The following is a 12,629-nucleotide window of genomic DNA, read 5'->3' as shown; positions in this document are numbered from 1 at the left end:
AAGTCAGCATGCATATGTTAGCACAGCACCTGAATCCCGTGACTCCATGCTGAAAATTAACAACCCCCTCCAAACAAACAAAATAGAGTCGAAAAAATAAACCTGCATTAACCTCAAAATTATGCGTATTTATTTATTTATCTTTGTGGTTTGAAAATTGCAGTTATAAGTTATGATTTTATTAAAAGTGTAGGGCGGCTAGATACAAGAAGAGAAGAGGATAAAGCGGAGGTGGAGCAGAAGAGAGGAGAGATACTAAAAGAACGGGGATCCCTCAGAATCGCAGATCAGACTTGAGACTTTAAAGACACACTATTGTAGGAAGGGAAATGTTTACAGGGTCGTCAGTCGTCAATGAGGAGAAAAATGTGGCGGCTGTTACACTTGGATTTCTAATATCGTCCCTACCTCCTCCTTTCTCTTCCCTTCCCTTCCCTTAAATGCATGCATTGAATTAGTTAGGCTAAGACTTACACGTACAGAGCTACATACAAGACTTCCATTGTTTGCAAATACAACTGAGTTGAATTAATCTCAAAGCCAACGGCCCAACAAGAAGAGGAAATACAAAATCAAAATGGGGAAGAATGAGGTGATTCGGTTAGAGCGTGAATCTGCCATTCAAGTTCTCAAGCCCAAACTCATCATGACCTTGGCTAACCTCATTGGTTTGTACTTTGTACTTGTAATCATCTAATCATGCCATTGCCATTGCCTTTGTCTTTGTCTGTCTTCATAGTTTTGCTAACTGGATCGAACCTGGTTCTCAAATATTCTCTAGAGGAAAGTTCTGATCGTGCTGAGTTTCTCAAGCTCTGCAAGAGAGTCGAGTACACAATTCGGGCTTGGTATCTTCTTCAATTTGAGGATTTGATGGTATGCATATGCGAAAATATGCTATGCTGCGGATCATCTTTTCACCTTTTTCCAGATATTATTTAGGCATTTCAATTATTCATTTATTTCCGATATCTTATTAAGTTTTGTTTGACATAGAATATTTGTCTATTCTATAAACACAGCAACTATACTCCCTGTTTGATCCTGTCCACGGGAGTCAGAAATTGGAGCAGCAGAAGCTTTCTCCTCAAGAAGTTGATGTACTTGAACAGAACTTCCTCAAGTACTTGTTTCAGGTTCCATTCTATGGCTGCTTCCCCTTCTTCTTCTTGTTTTCAGTTTCTATACACCCGCCACCCCATACAACTAAAATAAACAAGAGAAAAAGAAACAGGAAATCTTCATTTCTATACTCCTTTTAGTTTTGATATGATACAGGTGATGGAAAAGAGTAATTTCAAGATTGCAACTAACGAAGAAGTTGAGGTTGCACAGTCGGGGCAGTATCTTCTGAATCTTCCCATCGTTGTTGATGAATCTAAGGTTTGTATCGTACTCATCAAAATGTATTCCCTCCATCACTAGTTTCAGTTCAGTAATATTGCTTCAGTGGAACTTTGGTTTTTATGGGATGCGATCCTCACGTTTGCTTGCTGATCCCAATATGTTATGTAGCTTGACAATAAACTTTTGAGGAAATACTTTGACACGCATCCTTGCCCAAACATTCCAGATTTTGCTGATAAGGTATTTTCAAATACTGCAAACAAACATCTGCAAATTTCAAATCCCTTCCCAAAATTCGAGTGGGTGTTTATATACATCCTCATTTGATGTTGTCTTGCTTCAGTACGTCATCTTCCGACGCGGCATTGGACTTGATAAGACGGCAGATTACTTTATCATGGAGAAAGTGGACATTATCATTGCACGTTGCTGGAAATATCTTTTACGACTAACCAAGTAAGTTGCCTGCTTGCTTTAAATTTTGCCTGTTGTCTGTCATTCTTCTAAATTTCTGGATGGAATATTCGTATTTGTAGCTTGGAAACTAGTTATGATTAATAATCTTAATCTAACATACTTGAACAACTTCAAGTCACTTGACCAAGTATAAATTCGAAACGTCATTGTGCAGATAGAATCTTGTTGATAATTTTGTTCTTGCAGGATGGACAAGTTCTTTTCGAAAAAGAAAAAGGCACAGCGCAAGAAGAAGAATATTAGCCTCCTTGACGAAGAGGACTTGTTTGTTGAACGAATCCGTCTTGAAAAAATGGAACTGAGGTTGACTTTTATACATGCCTTCTTCCCTTCATTTGGCAAAATACAACAGCAACTACAATGTTTTTATAAAAAAAAAATGATTCCATGTGCATTCGACATGGATATACAAATAACTGGAGACGTTTCCTTTGACTTTCCTGCAAGCATGCCTTCGTTTCAATCTGATGTTGATTATCTCCACTTCATGACAAATATATGCTGTGTGTCCTTCAGCATTCAAAATTTGCTGTGCAAGAACACAATCCAAGAGCCAACTTTTGATAGGATTATTGTTGTTTACAGGTAATGCTTTTCTTTTTATGAACTATCTTCTTTTGCATAAACTTTTTCGAAAGGACCTTGAAAAAGTAATTTATTGACAAGAAGAATTATGACTTTTCAGGCGAGCAAGTACCGAAGATAATGCAGAGCGGGGAATATATGTTAAACATTTCAAAAACATTCCAATGGCTGATATGGAGATTGTTCTTGTGAGTCTCTCTCTCTCTCTCTCTCTCTCTCTCTCTTCAAAAGATGACCCGAGTATATGGATTGAAACCTTGGCCTTTTCACAGCCTGAGAAGAAGAACCCGGGATTAACTCCAATGGATTGGCTCACGTTTGTTGGCTCTGCTGTAGTAGGGCTGGTCAGTTTCTTGATAGCAGCAATAAAGTTTGTGTTGGTGCACTGTAATCTTGTCATTTTTTTTAATCTTGTGAAAATACAGCTTAATCCTAATCACCATGTGTTGGTTTACTGCAGGTTGCAGTTGTTACTTCGATCGAAATGCCTAAAATTGATGTTTGGGTCATGTTTGCGATTATTTCCACTGTGATTGGTTACTTTGCTAAGACATACTTCAGGTTAATTCTGTTGTTCTAATATTCATATTTCCTCAAATTGGTTGCTTGGGTTGGCACATTTTCTTTCAATTCCAATAATATGCATCCGCATGACCATACGTGTAGTTATCAGCAGAACTTGGCTCAGTATCAGAACTTGATAACACAGTCCATGTACGAAAAACAATTGGATAGCGGACGGGGTACTCTCCTTCACTTGTGCGATGATGTGATTCAACAGGAAGTAAGCCGCTACTTTCGGATGAATTTTGGTTGGACATTAATGTTTTTTTTCATTGGTGCAGTAACAAATTCTTGTTGAATGTATTTGCAGGTGAAGGAGGTGATAATTGCTTTTTACATATTAATGGAACAAGGGAAAGCTACCGCACTAGTATGATATATCTCCTCCTGGATCTCTTCCTATCATAATAATATTGCGACAAATATGTAATATGCAGAAGTAACACTGCTGTAGTAGTAAAGGTGAATTGAAGTCTAATATATATGTATGTGTTGTAGGATCTGGATAAGTGGTGTGAGGAACTAATCAAAGAACAGTTTAACGACGACTGTAATTTTGATGTGGACGATGCAGTTCAGAAGTTGGAGAAATTGGGAATTGTAACTCGGGTAAGGCTTATGATGAAACATTAGTACTATTACTGACTCGTTCTAATTAATTACCTATGGCTATGAATGAATTAGGATACCCTTGGACGATATAACTGCGTAGGGCTGAAACGTGCGAACGAGATCATTGGCACCACCACAGAGGAGGTTGTTCTTAAGGCAAAACAAGACTTCACGGCCAATGCTTGATATGTTGTGCTGCTGACAACTCAAAACTCATATGTGTTTGTCATTTTTAACTCCATTAAATTTGTTTCATTGTTTGGAATTCCTAGTCACAGTTTGTTAATAATAAATGGGATACTGTCCTAGATCATCATTTCTTTTCTTTAAAATACTTTTTGGTTCAAGTAAAAACTAAATATAAAAGGCATGTTGAGAGGTGGTGTTAATAATAATATTGCAAATATTCCAAGCAAGCAACCACTTGACAGAACATGACAAGCCTTGATTGTAAGTTAATCTTGAGATTAGAGTGGACTCTACTTTGAGAAAGATCAAGTCATCAATTCATAAATATTAGACAGTCATTCGGTCACAGCCACAACGAAATTCCCAACATCCAATTTGAATTTCAAGCATTTTCCTGGTGAGGTTTCGGGTACAGTAAGCATTCACATCAACCGGATGACTGCATCAAACTTGACGTTTTCTTCCAATAAACGCTGCGGTGGAGGAGCAGCAGGCAGGCTTGGGTGGTGTTCTCGCTCTGGTCAAAGTAGTTGGATGCTAGGCGAGTGAGGGTGTTGGGCTTGGCGAGACGAAGCGCCTCTTGGACGCACTCTTCAGTTGGACTGAAGCACTTGCCCCAACAGAAGCTGCTGCTGCCTCTGACTGGTGGTGGCGCGAATTGTCGTCGTCCTCCTGCAGCTGCAGCTGATCATGGTTATGGAGCTGAACCTTGGACCAAATCTCATTGTAGGATTGGCCTCGGACGGCGCGGGTGTACTCGTGGATGAGAATGGTGGAGGGCGACGCCTCCGAGCTCGTTGCTCCTGAAATTGTCCACCAATCAAATTCATTTACCAAATTGTTAAAATTGCACTGAGAAAGCGAATGGCAAAGCCGGAGCAGTACCTTGCGATGGGGGAGGTGGATGAGGATGAATATTGCCATTGGGAGGTGCTGTAGGTGATGAGAAGGAGGAGGGCAACTACAACGACGACGACGATTTCGGAGAGACATTTGCATTTGCAGCATCCTCTCCTCTCCGCTCCTTTCCACTCTATGACAATAATATTTAGAGAGTATGAAATGAAAGGAATCGCAATTTCTAATTCAGTCACTCATAAGTCTCTCATGACAGTCTTTAAACATACATGACTACGCTTTTGTCTCTTCCAAAATTAAATGCCAAACCAAAACAACTCCATCGAAATTCCAATTTATATTAACAACACTTCCTTACATTTTTATCAAAACAACCCTTCTTTCTTTATACACTTATCAAACACCACCTGATATATCTCCTCTCCACTTCTCTTCCCTTCTTTTCTCTTCTCCTTCTTTCATGTTTCACCAAGTAAACGAAACCAAAAAAAGTAAAACAATTTCCTTTTTCTTTTCAACGATGAACAAAAAAAAAAAAAAAAAAAAAAAAAAAACTATTTCACAAATATCACACACTGAAAAATTTGGGGTATGCGATGCCGTCTTTTATTTTGTTGCTTTAAATAACTGACTTCCCGGGATCACCGTAGAGGTTCCTTCCCCCATGATTGTTGTCAAGCTCATCTCTTTCTCAACTATCCGGTCCAGCTCCATTACCACATGGCTCATGCCCGGTCGCCTCTCACTTGAAGCTTCCACACATCGCATGATCAACTGTATCAACCCTTCCATAGCTTCTCCTGTGAAGCTATTCCCCAACCTCTCATCGATGATGCACGATACATTGCTGCCCTCTTGAATATTTTGCACCTTTATACAAGACCCAACAACAATAATAAACAACTTTAGTTTAAAATTTTCACACGCTAACAAGAAATTACCAACGCATTCAAGATTCAACAGTGATGTTGGCAAGTTGTAGCAATTAAACTTTTAACTATCATATTATAAACAGTAACATTCACCGCAGCAAGTTTTTACTTTTTAGTGTACCATCCCCGGTCCTTCAAGAATGATCTAGAGAAGAGAAACTAATATACGCAAACATTTGAATGCACATATAGGATCACATGACTAATGCATTCCAACATTGTACCAACATTTGCAATGAGACAAGCACATACCCATTCAACCATGTTCTGGGTTGAGTCAGAAGATGCAAAATCTCTAGCCTCTCGCCCACTCACTAACTCCAGAAGGAATACACCAAAACTATATACGTCACTTTTTTCTGAAAATCGTCTGAACTCTCTGACCCTGCAAAATCAAACGGAAATTTGACGAAGATTGATAACTATTCTCAGCAGTCACTTGAAGGTTATATGAAACACCGAGAACCAAAAGAGCAATAACCTTCAACACCCCCCTCCCCCAACCTCATCGAACAAAAAGAAACAGAAACAAAAACAAAAACAAAGAGAGAGGGAGAAACTATTACTCTGGAGCAAGGAACATCTCATCAGCAGTCACTTGAGAAGACGAGCCTGCAATATCAACTCTTCCCAGGAAATGGCGAATTCCCGCATCTGCAACCTTAGCTATGAAGTTTTCATCTACGAGAACATTGGCTGTCTTAAAATCCTTGTGCACCAGACGTGGACTCAGAGAGTGAAGATGAGCCAAACCTGCAACCAGAGCAGGTGAATGAGTGCTGACAAATAGGAGAGCGTTGCTTCCAGACTTCTCACAAAAAGAAGCTGGAACTTTGAAACAACTGAAAGTCTTACAGTTGCTGACAAAAGAATTTGAGGGACCAATACTCATATTCGGATATTTTGTCTAAAGAGATGAAAACCTGATACCAGGAAAGCCACAAATGCTCACTGATTTTGCAGATGATCACCTTTAGCGGCCCCTTGAGCTATTGTTAGACGATTCTTGAATTCTAGCTTTTCACGTGAATGCTGACCAGTGCCTGCAAAAAAAAATTGAAGAACTCCATGTGCTCAAATTTAGGCATTATAGATGCAACAATTGCAAAAACAAAAGGGTATAATTTTGACTCAAGAATTAAAAAATGGGGGCTGGATAGAGAGTTACCGTACAAGTGACTGGAAACACTTCCACTATGAATGTACTCGTACACAAGAAACTGTAGATTATTTTCTTGGCAGTAACCCAAAAGAGTAACAATATTCCGATGCTGAATAGCTGAGAGATAGTGTACCTGATATAATATTCAGTCCAGTTAGATCAACCATGATACAACGTTCAATGCAAAAACACAAATAGCAATTCAAAGAGAGAAAAAACTAAAGCATATACCAGTCCATCCAAGTTGGTAAGGAAGAAAAATGAAGCTTCAAAAGAAAAATCTCATTCAAATTTTACGACTTGTACTAGGAGTTTTTTTTTCTTATGTTTTTGTTCAAACAGCATATAGTAGTCACTCTTCAAATGTATATATGTAAGTCAATGCAAACCCCTGACACTTTAAAACAAACTCAAAATCATATATAATACTCGAATGCCGTTAAAGAAGAAAACCGTAATCCATCAAGAGACCTTGTAAGGTTAGGACGGCGATCATTACCTCATTGATAAATTCCTGACTAGCTGTTCCAGGTCGCTTTTTGATGGCTACGAGCATCCCATCCTGGAGAAATCCCATATACACCTCCCCAAATTTCCCTTGCCCAATCAAATTTTTGTCACTGAAATTTTTGGTGGCCAGAGACAGTTCTTCCATCTGAAAACGCCTTGTTTCTCGCATTGACAACTCAACCCCACCATGTCTTCCCACTGCGAGTTATCAAAACAGATAATCAAAAGGTTGTTCTTTACACTACACTAAGTGTGTTTCCCCTAGGAAGAAAATATATATGACATAAGACTGATGAGAATCACCTTGAACAGAAGGATCAGAAGAACCCGTTTCAGAAGTTCTTGAAACAAGCCTATTGCGAAATATACAGAACCATATGAGTAAGATACTTATCCCCACCAAAGCCACGGCTCCTGCAGCACCTCCTAATATTGCTGCAAGAGACGCTGACATTTGGTATGGGAACCACTTCAACTATGCGGGGTAGTATTGTTGTAAAACGAATTATCATACATTGAACCTGGAATACAGAGGATACAAAAAGTAGAAGATGATAATCTACAGAAGGTGTCCATAGAAAGCAAGTGAATTTAAATCCATCAGATCTATCTATTTCTTTTCAATTCCTGTATCCTTATCATTGGTCCACAATTAGATATCTAGAAAACAAGTTGGGCAGCAAGTTGTGAGACCAGGATTGAGAATCAAGGGTGCCAGGCAAAAGCAGTCTTTTGGAAAAAGCAAATCAGACTTGAAAGTTGGAAACTTTAAATCATTAGAAATCAAAGTCAGAGCCTTTAAAATGCCAACTGAGTAGCAGTATATCTATAAGGCCATATAAACAATTTATTTGATTTGAATGCAGATAAACACAAACAGAAATGGAAGTAACAAGATATACCTGTAGTCCCAGTCCCTGTCCCAGTCCCAGAGAAGGAAGGCAGCCGGATGTCTAAAAACTCGAACTTCATTTGCCAATACAACAACAACAACAACAAAGGCAATTGCCACCCAAATCCAATTGAAATTTCATTACATAAAAAGTTGCAGGCAGGATGTATAATTACAGTAAGAAAAGAGGCATGTTTGAATGAAGGAATGAATGAATGGAAGAATATGCAGGTGGAAATCAAAATGTAAAGAGAAGAGGAGAAGAGACGGCAAGCGGAGAAGCATCAATTCGGGTTGTAATTTGGATATTAAAGGGAAATGCAATCAAACATTCAAATATCAATATCATCGTTGGATACAGACAATGGCGACAGAAAGTGACCTTGCGCCGACAACACTTGTACTGCTACTTCTCCCTCACTCCCTCTACCAAACCACCCAAATTCAACTTGATCAGTACAAACTCATCGTATACTAACATAACAAACCAAATTAAATACAAATTATATTCTCTCTCTCTCTCTCTCTTGAATTTTGATGATGATGGATATATAATTATAGTTGTAGACTCTAGTTCAATCAATCAAAGAGACCGACAGAAAACCCACCCCACCCCAGGCAACTGCAATCAACCCACCAAACGTTTATTCCCGAGCACCAAAACAATAAAATAAAGGCATATGGATCAAGTATGAACCAGAATAAGAGAGAGACAGACAGAGTGCGTGTCAGTCAGTCTCTGTGTATTTATATTCTATCTTTCTTTTTTTTCAAAAAGGAAAAAATAATAATTGAATTTAGTGTTTTTTTTCTTTTTTTCTTTTTTGTGTGGGCTGTAAAGCAGAATAAGTATAAGTTGTCTGCTAATGCAACTATGCAAGTTGGGAACTCTGAGAGGGAGGGGTCTTGTTTTGTGTCGTGTACAGCAAATACCAATACAGGACATCTTTGGCTGGCTCCAAGTCTAAACACATCTCTTCAAATTACATTACATTACTTTACACCATTGGTGGGACTAGCGGCACAACAAAAAAACTGTCTACTCCTGCGTTAAGCTCGTCATTTTATCCAAGTCAATTACACACTACAACGATCTAAAAAAATTTGAACACATAATAATGCACAATTAACTTAAAAACTTGATTGCACAAAAAAATATAGAAAGACGAGAACAATACAAGCCCAGCTTGACAGCAAATTTTAGACACATATACATTAGTGTAATACGTATATACTCATATATATCTCTTTTTCTGTTTTTGTGTATAAAAGCATTCAACAAAGAATATAAAAAGAGACGGAGAGAGAGAGAGAGAGAGAGAGAGAGAGAGAGAGATGGGAGTTGGGCCGCCCAGCTATCAGCTATGTTGACATGGCTCCTACTGAGCAATTAAATAAGACATTAAACTATTGCCTAAATGCATATATTATATACAAACCATAATAAGCAAAGTGACCTCTACGGCGCTCTCACTCTCTGTCTCCTGCCTTTTTCACCATTGGTTCTTTAAATCCTTTTGCTCATGTCATGTAATAAGCTCGTTGAAAGGATTCTTATTCCTCCTCTTATCATATTATTACCACCACCACGATGATGATTGATGATTGCTAACAAATAATAATAAAAACAATATTTAAAAACCAGGCAGAGTTGTTTGCATGAGAAACTAACATGTTTCATTGTTTCTTTTTTCTTGGCTCTTGAACAAACAACCAAAACAAAAAAAATTCGGAGCTTTTGGATTTTATAGTATGAATCTGATGAGTATGATTGGAATGTAACTTGTTTAATAACATCCACGACTGAAAATGTTATGCAACACCAAAGCAAAACGGGAAGAATGATATTATATGAATAATGATGATATGTACCAACCAGAAAAAAACCTAACTAGTTATTAATGTCAACGTCTAAAATTATTTGGGTGTTCAATAATTTCCTACTAATTGCAACCATTGAGGATTTTTTTTTTTTTTTTTTTTGGGTATTTCTTTCTCGTGTCTCTCACAATTAAACTAATTTTTGTATATTTAAAATTTAGAGAAAATTTGAAATAGGTCCAATTTTATAGACTACCTTTTGAAATATGTCCAATTTTTAGTGACTTTTGACTTTTGAAATAGGTCCAATTTTTAATTACTTTGGACCTATTTCAAAAAACCCCTTAAATTTAACACCTTTTTTAAGGTTATGAAAAAAAAAATCACTAAAAGCTTATTGAAATTTGATTCAAACATATTTTACTGTGCAGCAGCAGTTTGCGGAGAATTGAACAACATAGATTCAATGATTAATGTTCCACTCCGTTCCACATATGATCGAATTCAACTATGGAGGTTGCAGAGCCATATAAAATTTGGGAAGAAATTTAATGTGAAATGGTAAGCTGTCAACATTTGATATCATACAACAGTCTGACTAGAATAAAGGCAAGTGTCAAGTCTACCTTATTCTGTTTTCAGCCCTTCCCGAGGTATACATATGTATATGCTACTAGTGAGTGAGAGTAGGTTAAAAGACTAGACAGCTAGAATAGAAGATAAGTTCAATGTTATATTCATTTTTTTGGTAAAAGGGCAAAACATTTCGCATATCATGTTACTTTAACACGACATAACACGCTGACACAGATTTTTTTTTTATATTTTTTTTTTATAAATAAGGATACAAACACAGGAAATTAAAATAAGGTGTATTTGTCGATTTTCTCTTTGAATTTTTAAGAAGTTTCTAATTTTCTTCTAAACTTTAATTTTAACTGATTACCTCATAAACTTTTGTAATTAATCAATTTTCCTTTTGAATTTTAATTTTATAATTGGCAACTTTCTAATAATGAATTTTTGGAGATGAGTAATTACCCTTCTTATTTGAATGGGGGCAATTGTCATGTGTTGTGTATGTGACAAAGATAGATGCAAATTTGAATTAAAAATTCCAAACTCTAACGTTAGGGGAGAAATTGACTAATTTTAAAAAATTAGCAGACAATCAGGCTAAAATTAAAGTTCATGGAGGAAAGAAGCCAATTACAAAAGTTTAGGCAATAATTGGTTAAAATAAATTGGCAACTCTTTACAAATTCGGAGAAAAAAAATCGACAAATACTTCTTAAAATATAATAACTATAAATAGGCTACAAACATCATATAAAATCAAAACACAAAAATTGATGTTCATTGTTTAACTATCATCATGAGTTAACACCAAATAAAATAAAATAGAAAATAGCATCAAACATATTCAAATAAGATAACACATATTGTAACTTCAAGCAACTTCACTCAACAATGAGAAATTTTTCATTGTGATTGGAATAAGGGTGGTACACCATGTGTTTTTAATTTTTAATTTTTTATAGAAAAAGACTGCATTAAAAAGAAAAGCCCCTAGGGCAATCGGTTTGGGTACAATCAAAGAAGAAGGCCTGATGAGCTTCCAAAGGAAGAGTTCTATCCCAAGCATGAAAATCAGAGACCAAATAACCCACACTAGTTATAGCATTTGCCAGAAAATTGGCTTCCCTAAGGACATGCTTGAGCCAATCATTAAAAGGAAGAAATTGATTTAATCTTATGTTGTTAGAGATAGCTTGAAAATTCAAAACTAGCCTCGCAAAATTACAATTTATAAATAAGTGAGATATGTTCTCATCCTTTCAATTACATGTAAGAAAGGTGGATGGGATATTATTGGCAATCTTGATAATCTATTTCTTGTATGAAGCCTTCCAATTATGAGAAGCCAACTAAAAATTTTAACTTTATGAGGGAGTTTGAGCTTCCACATTTTCTTAAGAAGCTCTCTTACATTCTCATTGTTATTATCACAATTTTTTATCCAAGTTCCCTACTTAACTGAAAACTTACCATTTGCATTAGGCCCCCAGCAACACATATCACAGTGGAGAGTTAAGGGGAAGGGGAATACTACAAATTTTATTCACAATGTCCTTATCAACTAGTGATCAATGATGATCTCTGTCCCATTGTCCATTATTAATGAATTGACTCACCTTTACATTCAGATCGATATCATTAACATGACTGGGATAAATAAAGTTGGATAAAGGGTAAGAAAAAACCCAGTTATGGGTTCAGAAGAAGATGCTCTCTCCATTTCCCACAACCCACCTCAGTCTCATTCTAATATTATCTTTAGCCTTAAGGATACCTTTCCAGGCACATGAGTAGTGCTGTCAGACTTTAGTGTTAAGGAAATCCTTCCTCTTCACGTATTTATTCTTAACAATCTGTACCCACCACTTTTGGTTATCCATTAGGACTTTCCAACCAAGTTTTGCTAAACAAGCATTATTAAAGTGATCACTTTTCCTAATACCCTATCCCCCATTTTCCTTAGAGCTGCAAACTCTATCCCAAGCCACAGGGACAAGTTTGCAATCTTTTTCCCAAAAAAAATTCCTACTTTCTCTGTCTATAGTTTTTGTGATTTTCTCAGGACACTTAAAACAAGACATATTATGATTTGGGACACCTA

At 36.9% G+C, this 12,629-nt stretch overlaps 2 protein-coding genes across 3 annotated transcripts; one reads left to right on the top strand and one right to left on the bottom strand.

The window, feature by feature from the left end:
• The first annotated feature begins 197 nt into the window (after positions 1–197).
• LOC103966620 lies at positions 198–4,577 on the top strand. The gene is made up of 15 exons (XM_009379805.3): positions 198–668; positions 782–876; positions 1,023–1,136; positions 1,279–1,383; positions 1,516–1,587; positions 1,691–1,803; positions 2,011–2,127; positions 2,341–2,409; positions 2,510–2,597; positions 2,682–2,753; positions 2,870–2,970; positions 3,076–3,193; positions 3,284–3,343; positions 3,472–3,582; positions 3,658–4,577. The coding sequence occupies exons 1-15, from the start codon at positions 578–580 to the stop codon at positions 3,769–3,771; spliced, it is 1,440 nt and encodes a 479-aa protein (XP_009378080.1). The 5' UTR covers positions 198–577; the 3' UTR covers positions 3,772–4,577.
• A 373-nt stretch (positions 4,578–4,950) lies between these two features.
• On the bottom strand, positions 4,951–8,850 carry LOC103966600 (probable serine/threonine-protein kinase PBL28). Of its 2 annotated transcripts, none has more exons than XM_009379782.3 (8): positions 8,139–8,850; positions 7,540–7,757; positions 7,226–7,434; positions 6,733–6,859; positions 6,536–6,607; positions 6,131–6,317; positions 5,817–5,949; positions 4,951–5,502 (listed from the first exon to the last, which is right to left on the bottom strand). In XM_009379782.3, the coding sequence occupies exons 2-8, from the start codon at positions 7,688–7,690 to the stop codon at positions 5,239–5,241; spliced, it is 1,143 nt and encodes a 380-aa protein (XP_009378057.2). In that variant the 5' UTR covers positions 7,691–7,757; positions 8,139–8,850; the 3' UTR covers positions 4,951–5,238. The 2 variants fall into 2 exon arrangements, with proteins under 2 accessions (XP_009378057.2, XP_048434737.1); XM_048578780.1 differs by having other exon boundaries at positions 7,540–7,589; positions 8,139–8,849.
• Positions 8,851–12,629: the final 3,779 nt, after the last annotated feature.

This window comes from the organism of the source record quoted next, unplaced genomic scaffold, assembly GCF_019419815.1.
Source record: "Pyrus x bretschneideri cultivar Hongxiangsu unplaced genomic scaffold, Pyrus_bretschneideri_v1 Contig13, whole genome shotgun sequence".
NCBI lineage: Eukaryota > Viridiplantae > Streptophyta > Magnoliopsida > Rosales > Rosaceae > Pyrus > Pyrus x bretschneideri.
The sequence above is the reverse complement of the archived record's forward strand: the minus strand, read 5'-3'. Positions and strand labels throughout refer to the sequence as shown.

Coding starts and splice junctions, on each gene's coding strand:
- LOC103966620 (XM_009379805.3), top strand. CDS start 578: ATGGGGAAGAATGAGGTGATTCGGTTAGAGCGTGAATCTGCCATTCAA. Junction 1,137..1,278: donor TCCTCAAGTACTTGTTTCAG/GTTCCATTCTAT, acceptor GATATGATACAG/GTGATGGAAAAGAGTAATTT. Junction 2,754..2,869: donor GCTCTGCTGTAGTAGGGCTG/GTCAGTTTCTTG, acceptor GGTTTACTGCAG/GTTGCAGTTGTTACTTCGAT.
- LOC103966600 (XM_009379782.3), bottom strand. CDS start 7,690: ATGTCAGCGTCTCTTGCAGCAATATTAGGAGGTGCTGCAGGAGCCGTG. Junction 5,950..6,130: donor GAGATGTTCCTTGCTCCAGA/GTAATAGTTTCT, acceptor TTGATTTTGCAG/GGTCAGAGAGTTCAGACGAT. Junction 5,503..5,816: donor CCCAGAACATGGTTGAATGG/GTATGTGCTTGT, acceptor TCTTGTATAAAG/GTGCAAAATATTCAAGAGGG.